The 21,586-nt window shown below is 45.3% G+C and overlaps 1 protein-coding gene and 1 non-coding gene across 5 annotated transcripts in view; one reads left to right on the top strand and one right to left on the bottom strand.

Annotated features, from left to right (window-relative positions):
- Nucleotides 1-21,586, bottom strand: part of LOC103167160 (RING finger protein 112-like) — a 32,793-nt gene that overhangs the window by 7,359 nt on the left and 3,848 nt on the right. For 3 of the 4 annotated variants that reach the window (XM_039911213.1, XM_039911214.1, XM_039911215.1), the window contains exons 4-9: nucleotides 13,040-13,177; nucleotides 12,182-12,286; nucleotides 9,478-9,528; nucleotides 7,725-7,775; nucleotides 7,288-7,374; nucleotides 2,157-2,272 (exon numbers count right to left, since the gene is read on the bottom strand). In XM_039911213.1, coding sequence (XP_039767147.1) covers nucleotides 2,240-2,272; nucleotides 7,288-7,374; nucleotides 7,725-7,775; nucleotides 9,478-9,528; nucleotides 12,182-12,286; nucleotides 13,040-13,177 — 465 coding nt within the window. In that variant the 3' untranslated portion in view covers nucleotides 2,157-2,239. Of the gene's footprint in view, nucleotides 1-955; nucleotides 1,038-2,156; nucleotides 2,273-7,287; nucleotides 7,375-7,724; nucleotides 7,776-9,477; nucleotides 9,529-12,181; nucleotides 12,287-13,039; nucleotides 13,178-21,586 lie in introns of those variants that run through there. The other variant, XM_039911216.1, reaches the window with a different exon arrangement.
- Nucleotides 16,569-16,706, top strand: LOC114809544. Its single transcript, XR_003757321.1, has one exon. It is a non-coding gene; the product is annotated as a small nucleolar RNA SNORA7 (small nucleolar RNA).

Consider the following 21,586-nt stretch of genomic DNA (forward strand, 5'->3'; position numbering starts at 1 on the left):
ATGTCTGATCTGATTATAATAATAATAATGTGGGTATTTGTTAAGCGCTTACTATGTGCAGAGCACTGTTTTAAGTGCTGGGGTAGATATAGGGGAATCAGGTTGTCCCACGTGAGGCTCACAGTTAATCCCCATTTTACAGATGAGGTAACTGAGGCACAGAGAAGTGAAGTGACTTGCCTACAGTCACACAGCTGACAAGTGGCAGAGCTGGGTGTCGAACCCATGACTTCTGACTTCGAAACCCAGGCTCTTTCCACTGAGCGACGCTGTGATTATGTGCATATCTGTAATTTATTTATATTAGTGTCTGTCTCCCCCTCTAGACTGTAAACTTGTTGTGAGTAGGAAATTTGTTGGACAGGAAATGTGTCTATTTATTGTTGTATCGTACTGTCCCAAGCCTATAGTACAGTACTTACTTAGCAGTCAGTAAATATGACTGAGCGAATGAATGAACAGTTCTCTGCACATAACAGCACTCAATAAACACCAATGACTGACTGATCTACTCACCCTCTCCACTGAATTCAACTCTCTTCCTCCCATCAATCTGTTTATCTCATATCACCATTCCACAGCCCAGGATCACCACCAGAGTACACTTCCTCTGCTTTTGTGTGACACTGGTTCGCTTGCCTATTGCCCACACCAGCTGTTTCAGGCTTTTAACTCCCTCCTTAAACCCCCTGCTTCTCAGCCTCCCCTATCTCTTCCCCCTAATGACCTCGTCACTTTTTTCACTGATAAAATTAAAACCCTCAGGTATGACCTTACTAAAATCTCTCCTGCTCCTCTCCAGTACCCCTTTCTTTGCCTGCTTTAAGTCTCCCAACTTTCCCAGTGGTATCTCAAGAGATCTCCCACCTCCTCTCAAAATCTACCCTCTCTACCTGAGCCTGAGACCCCATCCCCTCACACTTTATTTTTAAAACACTTGTCCCCTCCCTTCTTACCACATGACTGCTATCTTCAACCTCTCACTTTCCAACGGCTCCTTTTCCACTGCTTTCGAACATGGCCATGTAAACCCCATCCTAAAAAGAAACCCTCCTTGACCTCCTGGCATCCTCCAATTATTGCCCCATTTCCCTCCTACCATTCCTTTCCTAACTTATTGAGTGAGTTGTTTACACCTGCTGCCTCCACTTCATATCTACCAATTTTCTATTTTTTTTTCCGCAATCTGGCTTCTGCTTGCTTCACCCCACAGAAACTGCCCTCTCTAAGATCATCAATGATCTCTATAGTACAACTCAATACTAATGGTAGTAGTAGTGACAGTATTTATTGAATGCTCTGTCTGGATACAGTGAGCTGTACTAAGCCCTTTTTGTTCCTAATACCTGCTGAGAGCCATGCAGTAGCAGATGGTGCAACTTTGGTTGTAAATTCGGGGACATACTACTAAAGAAGGTTGTAGGGTTTCCAATCCTTGGAGCTCCTTAAGCAAATTATAAACACCTCTCTGTCCTGGGTAATTTGTTCATTCACAAACTTGGTGGAGGGGGACTAGACCAAAATATTTTTTCACTCTCATACTGCACTTCTGTGGTTCTATAAGTTCTATAAGAACAGGGCCATTTGTCCGGGAAGGAGCTTGGCCTATTGGAAAGAACACCAGCCTGGGAGTCAGAGGACCTAGGTGCTAATCCTGGCTCTGTCATGGGCCTGCTGTTTGACCTTGAGCAAGTCACTTAACCTTTCTATGCCTCAGTTTCCTCATTTGTTCTCCCTCCCATTTAGATTGTAAACCCCATGTCTCTGATCTGATTATCTTGTAGGTACTCCAGCACTTAGTACAGTGCTTGGCACATAGTAAATCCTTAACAAATACCATAATTATTATTACATTCATTAGTACTGATAATAATAACCTGAGTTTCTGTAGGGATCTTTACTCTGCCTTAACGTTTTTCCTCATCTAATCCTTAATTATCTCTCTTCTTTGCTGTCTCAGAAAGGGGTCTCACATTATCCTACAAAAGACCATCTCTTCTTATTTTTTGAAAAACCTTGACCCCGCCCTTCTATTTTTTCATACTGCAACTTTTACCTTCTCCGTCTCTTCTAGTTGCTTGGAGACAATCACCTTTTCTCCCACTTCCCAGTGTTTCATCCCTCCCTTATTCTTTATAGTGATCTTGGGTTCTTACCTTTATGAGTTTCGCCAACTCTCTACACTTCATCTTTGATTTTGTATGTTCTTTAGCTTTTGAATGGAGAAGATTGATGTACTTCAAAAAACAAGCTTTGAATTCAGGATCCATTTCTGAAAACAGAATGATAGTAGAATTTAGGTTAGGGGTATCCCATGGAGAAAACCCTAGGACACCACAAGGATAGTGAACCATCAGCAGCAACAGCAGCAGCTGTAATGAGAAAACCTACCCCGGATGCTTGCCGCCTCCCCTAACATTTCCCTCTGTAACAAAGAACACGAGCCCATGGTTGACACAAAACAAACCTTCATTGCTATGCTTCTCCCTTACTTTGGGTTCACTTCAAAGGGAGCTGCTCCAAGAGTTAAACCCACCAGTGAGCAGACTTGATACAAATTGGATGATTTTTGTTATGTATGCACTTCTCAACTTCTGTCCACTCCTTCCATGACAAAGTGGTGGGTCATGGATTTTCCTGAAAAGTTTTTCATTCTTGCCATGGAAGCAGGAGGTGGAGAGGCAGACAACTTTAAGGTGGTCAGGTGCCTTCTCCCCCATCTGTATCCTGCCTGTGACCTATATCTATTCACTGAAGTAAACCTATCATCTGTTTCACAGGCCTGGCCTTTCCTCTACCTACCCATTACATTTTGTCTGCACCCTTGGCTCTGCATCTCGCCTTGTGCCAGGCACCTTATTTACATTACCTTCTTTACAACCTGGCCTTTGGCCTCACATTCTATAGCTCTACTGGGGTCATGCAGGACCCACTCTCTCTGGTCTCCTCTCTTTTTGACCAAAGTCGCGTCACCTCCGGAAATGATCATCATCTCTGTCACCATTATCAATATTCCTGTTGGTGCCTATTGTGTATAGAGCAATGTACTATTTTCTTGGCAACACATAGGAAAAGCAGAAAATCGATAGATGGATTTAGAGGAGATTTAGAGGGGAATTGCCCTTAATCAATTTTGCACTACCTCTCTCAACTGGGACAGTTTCCTCCTAGGGGCAGTGGAAAGGCCTTTCTATTAGTATGGGAAATCAGGATAGGAAATTAATCTCCCTAGAAACCCTGAGATCATCTCTTAGTCTACAAGGTCAGTAGATGCCAAAATGTTTTTCCTCCAAATAAATCCAGGTTTTGTGTGCAAAAGAAGCAGCATGGCTTAGTGGATAAAGCATGGGCCTGGAAGTCAGAGAGCCTGGGTTCTAATCCAAGCTTCATCTCATATCTGCTCTGTTACCTCACTTAACTGCTCTGTGCCTCATTTACCTCATCTGTAAAATGAGGATAAGAGTGTGAGCCCCATGTGAGACAGGGAATGTGTTCAACCTTATTAACCTGTATCTACTCCAAAACTTAGAACTGTGCTAGACGCTTAATAAGGACTTAACAAGTACTATTATTATTATTAAAAATTTTGAGGAGCCAATACAGTCAGAAAACTATATTCTGGAAGAGGATTCTTTCCCAACCTTGGTACAGCCCCAGAATGGAATGATACTTCCTCTTGGGACCCATTAGATTATAAATTTTTCAATAATAAGGATGATGCTTTTCAATCAATAAATCAATTCATCATTTTATTGAGCGCTTACTGTGTGCAGGGCACTGTACTAAGCACTTGGGAGAGTACAACATGACAATATAACCCACACATTTCCTGCCCAAAATCTGTTTATGGTCTAGAGGGAACCTACAGTCTATGGGGAACTTAAAGTCTCAAGGTATTTACTACAGTACCTTTGATTTTTGTTTTATTTTGCACACAGTAAAGGTCCAAGAGGATCCATTTTTTCACAGTACTCACTCCGTACAATTTCTAGATAGAGTAGGCTGTCAGTAAATGCTGTTGCTACCGGTGTCCCTGACCTATTCCTCTGTTCCCTGATTTTCCTTGTCTCCTATCGCTTGTCCTTTCTTAGATTCCTTGGACATGAGAAGCAGTGTGGCTACGAGAAGCAACATGGCTCAGTGGAAAAAGCCTGGGCTTGGGAGTCAGAGGTCATGGGTTCGAATCCTGGCTCTGCCACTTGTCAGCTGAGTGACTGTGGGCAAGTCACTTCACTTCTCTGGGCCTCAGTTACCTCATCTGCAAAATGGGGATGAAGACTGTGAGCCTCACGTGGGACAACCTGATGACCTTGTATCTACCCCAGTGCTTAGAACAATGCTCTGCACATAGTAAGTGTGAGAGGGGAGACAGGACAGTCATGACTCTGGCCCTCAGGGACCTCCCTTTCAGGTAGGGCAGGCTGTGGAGACCTTCCTCTGTCCCAACAATAGATCCTAGTTTCCCCTTAGTCCCTCAAGGTTCAGTTCTGGGTCCCCTTCTATTCTCCATATTCACTCATTCCCTTGGAGAACTCAATAGTTCACATGGCTTCAACTACTGCCTCTATGCAGATGATTACCAAATATACATTTTCAGCCCTGATCTGTCTCCCTCTCTGCAGTCTCATATTTCCTCCTGCCTTCAAGACGTTTCTACATAGATGTCCTGTTGTCACTTCAAGCTTAACATGTCCAAAACAACTCCTTATCTTCCCACACATACCCTGTCCTCCCCCATCTTTCCCATCACTGGAGATGGCACCATTCAATGGTTTAGTTGTATTTATTGAGCACTTACTGTGTGCAGAGCCCTCTACTAAGCACTTGGGAGAGTACATACAACAATATGTAGACACATTACTGGCCCACAAAGAACTTACAGTCTAGAAGTGGGGACAGACATTAATATAAATATATAAATTAGAGATATATACACAAGTACTGTGGGGCTGAGGGGGTGATGAATGAAGGGAAAGTCAGGGTGACGCAGAAGGGAGAGGGAGAAGAGGAAAGGAGGACTTAGTCAGGGAAGGCCTCTTGGAGGAGATGTGGCTTCTATAAGTCTTTGAAGGGGGAGAGAGTAATTGTCGGATACGTGAAGGAAGGCAGGCTAGGCCAGAGGTAAGACGTGGGCTAAAAATCAGTGGTGAGATAGATGAGATTGAGGTACAGTGAGATGGTTAGCATCTAAGGAGTGAAGTGGGTGGGCTGTGTTACAGTAGGACAGTAGCAAAGTGAGGCCGGAGGGGGCAAGGTGATTTAGTGCTTTAAAGCCAATGGTGAGGAGTTTTTGTTTGATTGCGGAAGTGGATGGGCAACCACTGGAGTTTCTTGAGAGTGGGGAAACATTGCCTGAACATTTTTGTGAAAAATGAATTAGCAGCACAGTGAAGTATGGACTGGAATGGGGAGAGGCAGGAGACAGGGAAGTCAGCAAAATGGGTGATGTAGTAATCAAGAGGGGTAGGATAAGTGATTGGATTAATGTGGTAGCAGCGGTCTCCCAAGCCTATAAACTCGGCATTATTCTTCATTCCACTTTCTCAATCAACCCACATACTCAATCTATCATTAAATCCTGTCGGTTCAACCTTTACAACATTGCTAAAATCTGCCCTTCCCCCTCCCTCCAAACTGCTACCACATTAATCTCCCAACACTTATCCTATCCCGCCTTGATTATTGTGTCAGCTTCTTTGCTGACCTCCCTGCCCTTCTTTGCTGGGAGAGTGCATACTTCTGTGCTGTCCCTTCTTTGCTCTCTCTCCCCACTCCAGTCCATACTTCACTCTGTTGCCTGGATCATTTTTCTACAAAAATGCTCAGCCTATATTTCCCCACTCCTCAAAAGCCTCCAGTAGTTGCACATCCACCTCTGCATCAAACAGAAACTCTTTACCAAAGGCTTGAAAGCACTCAATCCTCTTTCCCCCTCCTATCTCACTTCACTACTCTCCTACTACAATCCAACCCATACAGTTGGCTCCTCTAATGCCAACCTATTCACTGTACCTCAATCTTATCTATCACTGACAACCTCTTGCCCATGTCATGCGTCTGGCCTGGAACGCCCTCCCTTTTCATATCCAATAGACAGTTGTTCTCCCCACCTTCAAAGCTTTACTGAAGGCATATCTCCTCCAAGAGACTCTCCCTAAGTCCTCATTTCCTCTTTTCCCACTCCCTTCTGCATTTCCCTGACTTGCTCCCTTTCTTCACATGTAACCCTCCAACCTCCCAGCACTTCTATACATACCTGCAATTTATTTCTTTATATAAATGTCTGTCTCCCCCTCTAAGACTCATTGTGGGTGGGGAATGTGTCTGCTGTATGTTGTGTTGCACCCTCCCAAGTGCTTGGCACAGTGTTCAATATATACAATTGACAATTGATTGACTGAAGAAGCTGGTAGAGTGCTGGGAGGCTGCCGCGATTAGATATCCTGGGCTATGGCCTGGAGTGGGTAGAAGCACTGGAACTGACCATTCCAAGTAATGCTTCGTGGCTCAGTGGAAAGAGCCCGGGCTTTGGAGTCAGAGGTCATGGGTTCGAATCCCAGCTCTGCCACTTGTCAGCTGTGGGACTGTGGGCAAGTCACTTCACTTCTCTGTGTCTCAGTTCCCTCATCTGTAAAATGAGGATTAACTGTGAGCCTCACGTGGGACAACTTGATTACCCTGCATTTAACCCAGCACTTAGAACAGTGCTCTGCACATAGTAAGTGCTTAACAAATACCAACATTATTATTAGTAGTAGTAACCTTCACCCATAATTTTTCATTCTTATATCTCTTACATACCCTTGTTGCCTGCAATTTGGTGTCTTCCCACCAGCGGTGTAGTGGATAGAGCATAGGCCTGGGGTTCAGGAGATCGTGGGTTCTAATCCCACCTCTGCCACTTTTCTGCTGTGTGATTTTGTGCAAGTCACTTCACTTCTCTGGGCCTCAGTTGCCTCATCTGTAATGTGGGCATTGAGACTATGGGCCCCATGTGGGACAGGGACTGTGCCAACCCAATTTGCTGGTATCCATCACAGTGCTTAGTACACTGCCTGGCACATAGTTAGGGCTTAATAAATATGACAATCTGTGAGCCTTGTGTTAGGCAGGGACTGAGTGTGGCTCATTCTGCTCACATTTTCCACAGCACTGAATACAGTGCTTTACACACGATGAAGTTTTCATTTCATAATTCAATGACAAGTCAGGCAGGTGTTCCCACAAAGGAAAACTGTACAGTTGGTTTGGGGAGAAAATGGATAAACACGTATTGGGAGAATTTACCTTAACTGTATCCTTCAGATATTTCTTCCCGTGCTCCTCACTGCACTCATGCCAGTTGTGCCAGTCTCTCATCATGAGATCCAGGTGCTGGAATGGATGGAAACAGAGAGGAAGCCCCTGGGGTAGGAACCAGATTCCCCGCCGATTGCTGGACCCAGTGAGCAGGGCTCAGCCTCTCTCACCTATGACTTCCCCATCTTTCTTGAGCTTGACCTGCCTTGGTTCCTCCTCCAAGTTCCCAAGGTCTCAGTCCAGCTATGCAGGGGTCAGAGCCCTACCCTGGATCCAGTCCAAAAATCCCACCCCAGGGACAATCAGAGCAAACTGTGCCTTCATCTGAGGTCTTCTGGGTGGCAGTGGGTGGGGAGAGTTCTCGGACAGAGGGTTCTCAGGGAGCCCTGGAAGCCCTGACAGCATCAACCATGAGCATCACTCACCAGATTCTGCACGTCCTCTGGAAATGCATCTTTCATAAGGTCCAGGGTCATCTACAGAGAGGAAAGAGGTCTCGGGTCAAGGCTGCTGTATTCCTTCTCACCCGGGCCCCAACTCAGCTGGCTCTCCTTTCCTTCCCACCTTCTCTCCATTCATTTCTCTTTCAGTCTCCCCAGAAATCCTGCCTAAATCCCCAACCCCCTTGCTCTTTTTCTACTTTCCTGCTTTGCATTCTTGCTCTTTGCCCCTTCCTCTCTTTACTGGCTCCCCACGTATGCCAATACTCCCTCCCTCCCTCCCTTCTCCTCCTGCTTCTGGTCAAATGTGTCCATTGACTGAGTGGAAAAGAAGATATTCTTCTGCTTACCAGGTAACCGTTTGCATATTCCACACAAAACACATACATTGAGAATAATAATAATAATGTTGGTATTTGTTAAGCGCTTACTATGTGCAGAGCACTGTTCTAAGCGCTGGGGTAGACACAGGGGAATCATGTTGTCCCATGTGGGGCTCACAGTCTTCATCCCTATTTTACAGATAAGGTAACTGAGGCACGGAGAAGTTAAGTGACTTGCCCACAGTCACACAGCTGACAAGTGGTAGAGCTGGGATTCGAACTCATGACCTCTGACTCCAAAGCCCGTGCTCTTCCCACTGAGCCACGCTACTTCTCAAGAAATCCAGACATTAGTCTCCCATCTTCCACCTCCAATACACACACACACACACACACACACACACACACACACACTCACTCACTCACTCACTCACTCACTCACTCCCTTGCCCAAGCTAAAGCCTGAGCAGACAGGACTTTATCTCCCAATTGACCAAACTGTCCTATTCCCATTGAGGAGTCATTCCTGGCTGAAGTCATGCAACTCTTTCTCGGTGGGTTCCACCTCACACAACTCTGGACATGGGAGTGGAGACATGAAGCAGCATGGCTTAGTGGAAAGAGTACCGACTTGGGAGTCGGAGGACATGAGTTCTAATCCCAACTCTGCCACTTGTCTGCTGTGTGACCTTGGGCAAGTCACTTCACTTCTCTGTGCCTCAGTTACCTCATCTGAAAATGGGTATTAAGACTGTGAGCCCCACGTGGGACAACCTGATACCTTGTATCTACTCCAGTGCTTAGAACAGCTCTTGGTACATAGTAAGCACTCAACAAATACCACCGTCATTATTATTATCCAGAGAAAAGCCAGACCTGGAAGCACTGGGGATAGCAGTGACCTCTAGGTGTGCAGGCAGCTGGAGTGCAAACATTCCCTGATGTCCTGGATGTGCACAGGCTCCTCTGGGAATGGAAGGGCTGAAATGTGGTGACTTAGGAAGAGGGAATGGACTTACTAGGCCCAGCAGTGAGCCTCCCTTCCCCGGGATGGAGCAGTGATCCAGGGGCAACATTTCCCACTTGGAGAACAGCTGTGCCTTCTATAGGAGGAATTTGCTACTCATGTTGTATTAACTGGCAAGTAGTGGAGCACTTTAACTCCACACTTATGCCTGATCCTGCCCTTATCCATCTGCTAGGTGAGGATAACTGCTTAGGTCAGGAGATTAAGCACATCCTTGGGAAAAGTTCAAGTTGGTGTTGCTCCTTTCGGGACAGGGCATGGAGTTCTGACACATGGTTATGACTCTGTAATGGAATTGCTCTGTTCCTGGTTTCTCTCTCAGGAAGCAGATCATCCCTTGTCCCTAGGGGAGGGGTGGTGTGAACTCTACTCCCAACTGTTCACTTACCTCCAGGTACTCCAGATCAGGTTCGCGCAACTTCTCGTTCACATTCAAGATCTGCCAGGAAAGGGGAGGCAAGGTCAGCAGGGCAAGTCCACTGCCCATCCTCCGGAGGGCAGTGTGAGGATAATCCCTGGCAGCATATGTGAGGAGAAGGTACAGGAGCAAAAATCCCAAGAAACTTCTGTATATAAGCCCAAGGGCCTAAATTTTCAATGGGGACAGAAAATACATGGAAGCAGTGAAGTCCATTCTCAAACCATTTGCTGGGAGTAGTGGACTGTTAGGAGACAGAAACAGCAACAGATAGACCAATCAGGAAAAGTTTTTCCTTGTTTGATCAATCAATCAATCAGTGGTATTGAGCACTTACTGTGTGTAAAGCACTGTACTAAGCTTTTAGGAGAGTCAAATATAATAGAGTTGTTAGACACATTCCTTGCCTACAAGGAGCTCACAGCCTAGAAGGGATTGATATTGACATTAATATTGATATTTCTGTCTCCCCCCTTCTAGACTGTGAGCCCACTGTGGGCAGGGATTGTCTCTATTTGTTGCTGAATTGTACTTTCCAAGATCTTAGTACAGTGCTCTGCACACAGTAAGCGCTCAATAAATACGATTGAATGAATTAATTAATTACTAAAGTGAAAAAGATAGGTGCAGGGAGGTTAGCTAGGAGGCAGGTCAGTAGTTAAGGTGGGATATGATAAGTTCTTGAATCAGCATAATAGCAGTTTGGATGGAGAGGAAAGAGCAGATTTTAGCGATTTGGCAATAACAATTTTAATGTTAATATTAATGTTAATTAACTGTGGTATTTGCTAAGTGCTTACTGTGTCAAACACTGTTCTAAGACTTGGGGTATTTACACTACCATCAGGTCCCTCCCACATGGGACTCATATTATAATAGGCGGGAGAACAGGTATTGAATCCCCATTTTATAGATGAGGGAACTGAGGCCCAGAGAAATTAAGTGACTTGGCCAAGGTCACATATCAGGCAAGTGGCAGAGGCAGGATTACAACCTAGATCCTCTCACTCTCAGACCCAGGCTCTAGGTTATGCACTAGGCTATGCTGCTTCTCTTTCTTGAAGGAAAAGCCAATGGTAAGGATTTTCCATTTGATGCAGAGTTGGATGAGCAACCACTGGGGCTTTTTTAGGAGTGGGGTGAGGTGTGCAGAACAATTTTTTTAGAAAAATGATCTATATAGCAAAGCCCAGTATGGACTGGAGAGGGGAGAGAGAGGAGGCAGGGAGGACAGCAAGGAGGTTCAGGCAGTAGTTGAATTGGGATATGATAAGTTCCTGGACAAGTGTAGTAGCAGTTTGGATGGAGAGAAGAGGGGCCATTCTGGAGATCTTGTGAAGGTAGAACTGGCAGGATTTGGTGATAGACTGAATGTATGGCTTGTATGATAGAAATGAGTGGAGGGCAAAGCTAAAATTTTGGTTTGGTCAAGCAGGGAGGATGGCAGTACTATCTACAGTGATAAGAAGTCATGAGGCATACAGGGTTTGGGTAGTAAGAAGAGGAGTTCAGCTTTGAACAGGAAAAGTTTGAGTTGTTGGTGGGCCATCCAAGTAGAAATGTTCCAAAGGCAGGCAGATGTGAGACTGCAGAGAAGGAGAGAGATAGTGGCTGGAGAAATAGACTTGGGAATCATTTGTGTACAGATGGTAGTTGAAACAGTAGGAGCAAATGAGTTCTCCAAGGGAGTGGATGTATATGGAGAATAGAAAATAGAAGGGGACCCAGAATGGGATTCTGAGGACCTTCCACAGTTAGAAGGTGGAAAGCAGAGGAGATTCTTACAATAAAGACTGAAAATGAACTCAGCTCTCCCTTTCCTACCTTACCTTGATGATCAGAAACTACAACCCAATCAGCACATTTTGCTTCTCTAATGCCACCCTACTCATTGTACTTCAATTCCATCTATCGCCTCTGACCCCTTGCCCACTTTCTCTCTATGCCTTGGAACTCCCTCCCCTGTCATATCTGACAGACTGTCACTCTCCCCATCTTCAAAGTTCCCCCAAAATCACATATCCTCCAAGAGGCCTTTCCTGATTAACCTCTCATTTTCCCTCTTCACCCCCACTTCTGCATCACCTATGCACTTGGATCTGCTTCCCTTAAGCATTTGATACTCACTCTACCTTCAGGCCCACAGCACTTGTTTACCCATCCTAAAATACTCCCATTTCCCTTTTCTGTGATTATTTTAGCATCTGTCTCCCTGGCTAGACTTGTAAGCTCCCTGTGGGTAGGGATCATGTCTACAAACTCTACTGTCTGATACTCTCCAAATCACTTAATGCCATGCTCTCCACACACTAAATCCTCAATAAATACTATCGATTGACCTGGGGGCTTTTTCCTTCCTGATTTAGGACCGAAAACCCCTGGTAACGTTTCACCTCCCCATCCAAGCACATTCCTTCTAGTCCTGTCTGCCTGCCAGGGGAAGGCCCAGAGAGACCTAAAATATGGTACCTGGCAACGTGCCAGGAAGAGACAAAAAATGCTCTCACAACCGTTTTCCAGCTTTCCTCTACATTCTAAGCACCTTGAGGGCAGTAGGCCCTCAGTAAGTGCAAGATTGAGTGATTGATTGGTTGATTCCTGTCCTCGAGGTCTCCTTAACTTTCAGGGAAGAGTTATCTCTGACTGGGCAAGTCCAGTTCCCAGGTTAATTTACGAGGTAAGAACTAAACAGCATGCTCAGGGTAGAGATCTTCACACCATTCTCCTTGTCTCCAGCAACATCCATGGTCCCTTCTGTGTCCAAAAGGAATACAGCCACCTAGGGGGAAGAGGTGTGAAGCAAGGAGTCACATGAAGGCATGTTGATTTTAAGAATAATAACAGTGGTATTTGTTAAGCACTTAAAATGCATCAGGTGCTGTAATAACCTCTAGGGAAGATACATATGGTGCTGTCCCACATGGGGCTTACAGTCTAAGTAGGAGAGAGAAAAGGTAGCTCACTGTGAGCAGGGAACGTGTTACCAACTCTGTAACACTGTAACTCTCCCAAGCACTTAGTACAGTGCTCTGCAAACTGTATGTACTCAATAAATATGATTGATTGATTGAAGGTGTTGAATCCCCATTTTGGAGATGAGGAAACTGAGGCACAGTGAAAGGAAGTGACTTGTCCAAGGTCACACATCTGGAAAGTGGCAAATCCAAGATTAGAACTCAGGTAGTAACTCCCAGGCCTGGGTTCTTTCCACGAGGTCGCACTACTTTCACCTCCTTTCCTGGGCTTAGAGGAAAGGAGATAATTACCTTCCTTATCCATTCTTGGGGACTGCTCGCTTGAACAGACTAGTTACCTGGATCATCATCATCATCATCAGTGTTATTTATTGAGCATTTACTGTGTGCAGAGCACTATACTGAGCTCTTGGGAGAGTACAATGCCATAACATTAGTAGACACATTCCCTGCCCACAACAAGCTTACAGTCTACAGGCTTAGCCCAGTACCCTATGACCTCTGCCTTCCTCGCCACCTTCCAGAGGCCTAGAACCCCTAGTCCCACCAAATCTTACCTCCTTCTCAGACTTTCCTTTCAGGATGAAAGGCTTGCTCCAGATCCACAGTCCTCTGGAGACCACCACCCCACTGTGCCACTCAAAGCCTTCCAGGATTTCTTCATTTTTCCCCCTCCATGGATCTTGAGGCTTTTTCTATGCAGACAAAAGTTTATTATCATTATTCATAGCATAATTTATGATTTTTTAAATTCCCCTCTAGACTGTAAGCTTGTTGAGGGCAGGGAACGTATTTGTTATATTGTTATAGTATTCTTTCCCAAGCGCTTATTACAGTGCTTTGCACATGGTAAGTGCTCAATAAATGCTACTGATTGATTGATTGATTGATTGAGCATCATGATAGATCCTTGGGAAACAAAACAAAAGTGTAGTAATAATGATAATAATTGTGGTATTTTTTAAATGCATACTATGGGCCAAGCACTGTACTAAGCACTCAGGTAGACATAAATCAACAAATTGGACACAGGTCCTGTCCTGCAAGGGATTTGCAGTCTAATGAAGAGGACAAACAGGTATTTTATTCTCAATTTACAGATGAAGACGCTGAGGCTCAGAAAAGTTAAGTGAGTTGCCCAAGGTCAAGCTGCCCAAGGTCAAGCTGCCCAAGATCACAGCAGGCAATTGGTGGAGGGACTAGAAAAGCAGCGTGGCTTAGTGGAAAGAGCACGGCCTTGGGAGTCAGAGGTCATGGGTTCTAACCCCAGTTTCACCACTTGTCAACTGTGTGACTTTAGTCGAGTCATTTCATTTTTCTGTGCCTCAGTTATCTCATCTGCAAAATGGGGATTAAAACTGTGACCCCCACTTGGGACAACCTGATAATCTTGTGTCTATCCCAGTGCTTAGAACAGTGCTTGGCACATAAGAGCACTTAACAAATAGCATTATTATCATTATTATTATTAACTAAGTCCCCTGACTCCCAGGTCTACCTTTCAAATAGAAGGCATGATTCCTCTCCTCAAGTTGCTTAGCATCTAAATGGGGAATAAAACCTGCTATTGATCCAGTGGAAATAGCAGCACTTTGAAAATCAGACACCTATGTTCTAGTTATACTTCTGCCTATACCAGGCTAACATGAAAAAAGACAGCAAAGGTGCTTAAAATGATCATCATCAATGGAATTAATTGAACATTTACTGTGTGCAGAGCACAGTATTAAGTGGTTGGAAGAGTGCAATACAGTAAAGTTGGTAGACACGTTCCCTGCCCCAACAAGCTTACATTCTAGACATAATAGTAATAAAGATGATGATAATAATAATAAATAGTAATTTGTAGTGCTAAGCACTTACTATGTGACAAGCACTGTACTAAGCACTGGGGTAGATACAAAATAATCAGGAAGTACATGGAGCTTACAGGCTAAGGGGGAGGGAGAGCAGGTATTTTTGTAATCCTCATTTCACAGATGAGGGAACCAAGGGACAGAGAATTGAAGTGACTTACTCAGTGCACAAAGGAGACAAGTGGTGGAGTCGGGATTAGAACACCCAGAAACTCTGAACCCCAGGCCTGGGCTTTTTCCACTAGGCTATGCCACCTGAGCTATAAACTTCTTCATGAGCTGGTCCCCTGTTTGACTAATAAATCCTCATTTTACAGATGAGGAAACTGAGGGATAGAAAACTGAAGCGACTTGCCCAAGGGCTCACAGGAGAATGGCTCACAGGAGAGAGTCAATCCATCACTAAATGTTGTTGGTGTCACCTTCATGGCATCACTAAAATCCACCCTTTCCTCTCCATCCAAACTGCTACCACGTTAATACATTCACTCATCCTACCCTGCCTGATTACTGCATCAGCCTCCTTGTTGACCTCCCATCCTCCTGTCTGTCCTCACTCCAGTCCATACTGCACTCTGCTGCCTGGATAATTTTTCTACAGACACGTTCAGGACACGTCTCCCCACTCCTCAAAAAACTCCAGTCGTTGCCCATCCACCTCTGCATCAAACAAAAATTCCTCCCAATTGGTTTTAAAGCACTCAATCACCTTGCCCCTCCTACCTCACCTTGCTACTCTCCTACTACAACCCAACCCTCACACTTCAGTCCTCTAATGCTAACCTTCTCAATGTGCCTCGATCTCGTCTATCTCACTGACAACCCTTCGCCCATGTCCTACCTCTTTCCCAGAATGCCCTCCCTCCTCAATTAAGACAGGCAGTCAGCCCCACTTCAAAGCCTTATTGAAGGCACATCTCCTCCAAGAGCTTCCCTGACAAAGCCTCCCCTTTTCCTCTTCTCTTACTCCCTTCTGCATCTTCTTGACTTGCTCCCTTTGTTCACCCCCGCCCCCAGACCAACAGTACTTATCTACATATCTGTAATTTATTTATTTATATTAGTGTCTGTCTTCCTCTTCTAGACAGTAAGCTCTTTGTGGGCAGGGAATGTGTCAGTTTATTGTTGTATTGTGCTCTCCCAAGTGATTAGTACAGTGCTCTACAGATAGTAAACACTCAATAAATACGATTGAAAGAATGAATAAATGAAAGTGGTAAAGCTAGGGTAAGAACCCAGGTCCTCTGACCCCCATACCCGGGCTCTTTCCATTAGGCCAGGCCACCTGAGCTGTGTACTTCTCCATGTACTTCCCCCTGCCAGACTAATCAATCATGGCACTCCAGGTCTCAGCAGAAACAAGACCAGCCAGGATGAGGGAGTGCAAGTTGTGCTGGGCAAGCCACAAGCAATATCTTCAATTCCTCTAAGCACACATCCAATCCAGAAATCTCAGGACTGAGGCTCACAATGGAGAAGATATGGAAACATAAAAGGATTAAAAGACTAAAAAGAAAGTAGTGTGAGAAAAGCCTAAGGTTCCTTGACCAGTGGCCTAAATATCCTCAGTGTCCCCTCTTTGGGCAATGCTTGTTAATTATGGTTGTCACCTATAAGCCAATCATTCAATCAGTGGTATTTATTGAGCACTAACTGTGTGCAGAGCACTGAACTAAGTGCTTGAGAAAGTCCAATATAAGAGTTAGTTGACATGATCCCTGTCCTCAAGGAACGTGCAACGTACCAGGGAAGACAGACAATAAGAAGGAATACAGTGTATGGACTTAAGTTCATCGCTAACACAGAAAGAAGGGAGACTAAGGTAGGGAAGGGAAGACTAGGTATTCAGGGAAAGCTTCCTGGAGGAGCTGTGATTTTAGTAGAGATTTGAAGATGGGGAGAGTGGGGGTCTGATAGATATGAAAATGGAAGGAGTTGATGGTGAAAGAGATGAGATCAAGGCACTGCAATTAAGGTGATGTTGGAAGAGCAAAGTATGGGGGCTGGGTTATAGTGGCAGAGAAGCGAGGTTAGGTAGGAGGGGTAGAGCTGATTGAGTGCTATAAAGCCAGTAGTGAGAAGTTTCTGTTTGATGTGGGGGTGGATGGGTAATACTGGTGGTATTCTAGGAATGGAGAAGCAGAATTGCCTAGTAACTAGAGCACAGGCCTGGAAATTGGAAGAACTTGGTGACCTTGGGCAAGTCATTTAACTTCTCTAGGCCTCAGGCCTCCTCACAGGGTCTCATCTGGAGAGTTTCCAGTACTCTACCAGTGACGGCCACAGGAGGGAGAGTCAAGCAGAGGCCTACTCATTCCATTCCTAGCTTGGGCAGTGGCTAGTGAGTGGAAGGCAATCTGCTACAAGTCAAAACTCCCTGTGCTGGGCAACAGCGGCATGGGAGAGAGTCGAGGGCAGAGACTGTTTTACTGCATGGAAGAAGGCAATGGTAAACCATATTTTTACCAAGGAAACTCTATAGATCCACTACCAGAACGATTGCAGTTGGAGGTGGAGTGTTCTGGAAGAGATGTGTCTATGGTGTCAATATGGGTCGGACACGACTTGACAGCACAAGACAACAACAACAAGGCCTCAGGCACCTCTTCTGTAAAATGGGAACTAAGACTCTGAGCCCCATGTGGGACATGAACTGGGTCCAACTTGATTAGCTTGTATCTACCCCAGTGCTTAGTACCGTGCCTGAAACATAGTAAGTGCTTAACAAATGCCATTAAAAAAAAGAATGGAGTGCACAGAATTATTTTTTAGAAAAATGATCAGAGAAGTAGAGAGAAGTATGGACTGCAGAGGGGAGAGATAGGAGTCAGAGTAGTGAAGGAGGAGGCTGATACAGTAGTTGAGGCAAGATATGATGTGTTTGGATGCATGTGATAACAGTTTGAGTTGAGAGGAAGGGATGGATTCTAGAGATGTTATGAAGATAGAATTGAAAGGATTTTGTGACTGACAGAGTGTGGAGGTTAAAGGAGATAGGTCAAGTATAATGCCAAGGTTGTGGACCTGTGAGACAAGGAGGATGGTGGTGTTGTCTACTCTGATGGGAAAATTGGAAGGTGGAGAGGGTTTGGTTGGGAACATGAGGAGTTGAGTTTGAACATGTTCAGTTTGAGGTGTCTATAGGACATGCAAGCAGAGGTGTCCTGAAGTCAGGAGGAAATGTGAGATAGCAGAGAGGAAGAAAGTAGGGGCTGGAAATGTTGATTTGGGATGTAGATGGAGAGATTAGGAGAGGATCCAGAATTGAGACTTGAGGGATACTCACTGTCAGAGAGTGGGAGATGGAGGAGGAGCCTGTGAAGGAGACAGAGACAGAGTGACCAGAGAGGTAGGAGGAGAAGTAGGAAAGCAGTGGCAATGAAATCAAGGTTAGATCATTTTTCCAGAGAAAATGATGATCCACTGTGTCAGTCACTGCTTAGAGGTCAAGGAGGATTAGAGTGGAGTAGGGTGCATGGAATTAAATAAGGAAGTTATTGGTGACCTTGCAGAGAGCAATTTCAGTGAAGTGGAGGGAGTGGAAGCCAAATTTCAGGGGGTTTAGGAGAGAGTGGTAAAGAGGAAGTGGAAGCAGTGGGGGTAGGCCACTTATTTGAGGAGCTGGGAAAAAAAAAATTTAGGAAGGTGATGTTAAGATATGTGTAAAGGGATCTTAAGTTCATACTCCTCAGCAGTTCACTCCAATAGTAACTCCCTCCTGCCTTGTTTCTCACACCAAAGCAGAGAGATAGAGGGTGAGCTATCAGAGGGCCTGAACCGACCCTGCTGGGACCAAACCTGCCATTTTTATATAGAGGTGAAGGTCTCTGTGGCAGGTAACAAGAGAGAACATGGGCGACTTTGCATCATTATTGTTCTTTGGATGAATGTCCAGTGAACTCAGGATTGGGACTCAGTAGGCAGCTAGGATACCTAAACTCACCTGATTCCCCAGACTCTCCTGATTCACCTCATGTTCCAATCTTCTCCGCAAGTAATTGAGCAGGAAGGATTTTCCTTTGCGATGTTCTCCAAAAATGGAGATCACACACACGGGCAAGTCTTTTACCTTCTCCTTCTCCAAAGTTTCCTTCAAGACACCTTCATTCACCTGAAAGACTTTTCCTTCTATTTTCACCAGCTGGAGGGCTTTACCCTGGTAATATTATAGAATATTGAAGGGCAAACATCAATGCTACACTCCTGCCTCCTCTCAAAAGCCACCCCCTCCACCTGTACTTCCAATCCCATTCCTTCACATCTTATCGAAACTCTCGCCCCCTCCCTAACAGCCAACTTCAATTGTTAGCTCTCCAGTGCTTCTTCCCTACTGCTTTCAAACATGCCATTGTATCTTCTATCCTAAAAAAAAACAAAACATCCATCCCTTGACCTCATGGCTCCACCTAGTTATCACCCCATTTTCTGCCTACCATTCCTCTCCAAAATCATTGAGTGAGTTGTCTACACCCAATGTCTCAAATTCCTCTCCTCCAAACTGGGAGAATCCTTGATCCCCTCCAATCTGGCTTCCATCCCTTTACTTTCCAGAAACTCCCCTCTCAAAGGTCACCAGTGATCTCCTTGACAAATCCAGTGGCCTCTACTCCATCCTAATCCTCCTCTACCTCTCAGCTGACTTCAACACTGTGGACCACCATATTCTCCTGGAAACGTTACCCAACCTTGATTTCACTGACTCTATCCTCTCCTGGTTCTCCTCATCTCTCTGGCCATTCATTCTCAGTCTCCTTCTTGGGTTCTTCCTCTGCCTCCCACCCTCTAACTGTGGGGGTCCCTCAAGTTTCAGTTGTGGGTCCCCTTCTATTCTCTATCTACACCCACTCTCTTGGAGAACTCATTAGCTCCCATGGCTTCAACTATATATGGATCATATCCAAATCTACATCTCCAGCCCTGATCTCTCTCCCTCTCTCCAGGCTCACATATCCTTCTGCCTTCAAGGTCATATCTACTTGAATGTCCTTCGTCACCTCAAACTTAACATTCCCAAAACAGAGCTCCTTATCATCACCCAAACCCTGCCCTCCCCCTGACTTTCCCCATCACTGTAAATGGCACCACAATCCTTCCTGTCTCACAAGCCCTTAATCTTGGCGTTGTCCTTGATTCCTCTCTCTCATTCAACCCACATATTTAATTCATCACTAAATCCTGTCAGTTCCACGTTCACAACATTGCTAAAACCTGCCCTTTCTTCGCCATCCAAACTATTACCATTTTAATACAATCACTCATCCTATTCCACCTGGATTACTACATCAGCCTCTTTGCTGACCTCCCAACCTCCTGTCTCTCCACTTCAGTCCATACTTTTCTACAACGTTTTCTACAAAAACGTTCAGGACATGTAACACTGCTCCTCAAAAAACTCCAGTGGTTGCCCATCCAGCTCCACATCAGACAAAAACTCCTCAACATTGGCTTTAAAGAACTCCATCACCTTGCCCACTCCTACCTCACCTAGCTTCTCTCCTTTACAACCCAGCCTGCGCACTTCGCTCCTTTAGTGCTAACCTTCTCACTGTGCCTCCATTTTGTCTGTCTCACCACCAACCCCTAGCCCACATCCTGCCTCTGTCCTGGAATGCCCTCCCTCCTCATATTCTCCCCCACTTCAAAGACTTATTGAAGGCACGTCTCCTCCAAGAGGCCTTCCCTGATGAAGACCCATCTTTCCTCATCTTCCACTCCCTTCTGTGTTGCCCTGACCTGCCTCCTTCGCTCTCCCCGTGCCCAGCCCCACCATACTTATGCACATATGTGTAATTTTATTTATTTGTATTGATGTCTGTCTGCCCCCACCCCAGAATGTAAGATCATTGTGGACAGGCAATGTGTCTATTTATTGTTGAACTGTACTCTCCCAAGCACTTAGTACAGTGCTCTACACACAGTAAGTGGTCAATTAATGCAATTGAATGAGTGAATGGCCAAACTCATCACAGTTTGCAGAGAAGTACTGCTCAAGTGAAGAGACTGGCCCTATTGGAGATGGCTCCTCCATTCATTCAGTAGTATTTATTGAGAGCTTACTATGTGCAGAGCACTGTACTAAGCACTTGGGATGTACAATTCAGCAACAGATAGAGACAATCCCTCCAGCAAGCAGGCTTCAGACAGAACCTCTTGCATGGGAGCAGGGCAAACTGTACCGAAGAGAAGTTTGCAGGCTATACTCTAGTGGAGGTCTATAATTCTGTAGGGGGTGTTGATAGGTGACACATTTCTGAAAGATGAAGGCTGGTGGCCCATTGTTTTGGGCTTTTAATACCAGTGTGCATGTATCCCACTACCTCAGAATTCAGTCCCACATAACGTATGACTCAAGCTCCTTGGGCCTGCCATTGACCCACCAGGCCAGTAAGTCACAGGGCGTCCCAAAATATAGTCTTCCCCTCCCCTGACAATGATGTTATTTATGCTTGGCTCTGGGAAGTCTGCCTCAACAGTCTCCTGGTTGGCATCTCATCATCAAACATTCTGAATGAGATCTGGATTAAACAATCAGTCAATCATATTTCTGAAGTGTTTACTGTGTGCAGGGCACAGGACTAAGAATTTGGGAGAGTACAGTATGACAGAGTTGCTAGACATCTTCCTTGCCTCAAGGAGCTGACAGTCCAGAGGGGGAGGTTGGTATTCATATAAAGAAATTACAGATATGTACATAAGTGCTGGGGGCTGAGGGTGGGGTGAATAAAGGGTGTAAATATAAGTGCAAGGGTGATTCACGAGGAAGTGGGAGAAGGAGAAGATGAAATAAGGAGATGTGCTTTTAATAAGGCTTTGAAAGTGGGGAGAGCGATCGTCTGTCAGATATGAAGGGGGCGGGAGTTCCAGGCCAGAGGTAGAAAGTGGGCAAGGGGTTGGCTGTGAAATAGGTGAGATTGATGTAGATTGAGTAGGATGGCATGTCTAAAACTGAGCTCCTTATCTTCCCTCCCAAACCCTGTCCTATCCCTGACTTCCGGGTCACTGTGGACGGCACTACCATCCTTCCCATCTCACAGGCCCGCAACCTGGGTGTCATCCTTGACTCTGCTCTCTCATTCACCCCACACATCCAATCTGTCACCAACATCTGCTGGTCTCACCTTCACAATATCACCAAGATCTGCCCTTTCCTCTCCATCCAAACTGCTATCGTGCTGGTACAACTCTCATAATATGCCGACTGGATTATTGTGTCAGCCTCCTCTCTGATCTCCCTTCCTCCTGTCTCTC

This window comes from Ornithorhynchus anatinus, chromosome 2 (assembly GCF_004115215.2).
Source record: "Ornithorhynchus anatinus isolate Pmale09 chromosome 2, mOrnAna1.pri.v4, whole genome shotgun sequence".
Taxonomy (NCBI): domain Eukaryota; kingdom Metazoa; phylum Chordata; class Mammalia; order Monotremata; family Ornithorhynchidae; genus Ornithorhynchus; species Ornithorhynchus anatinus.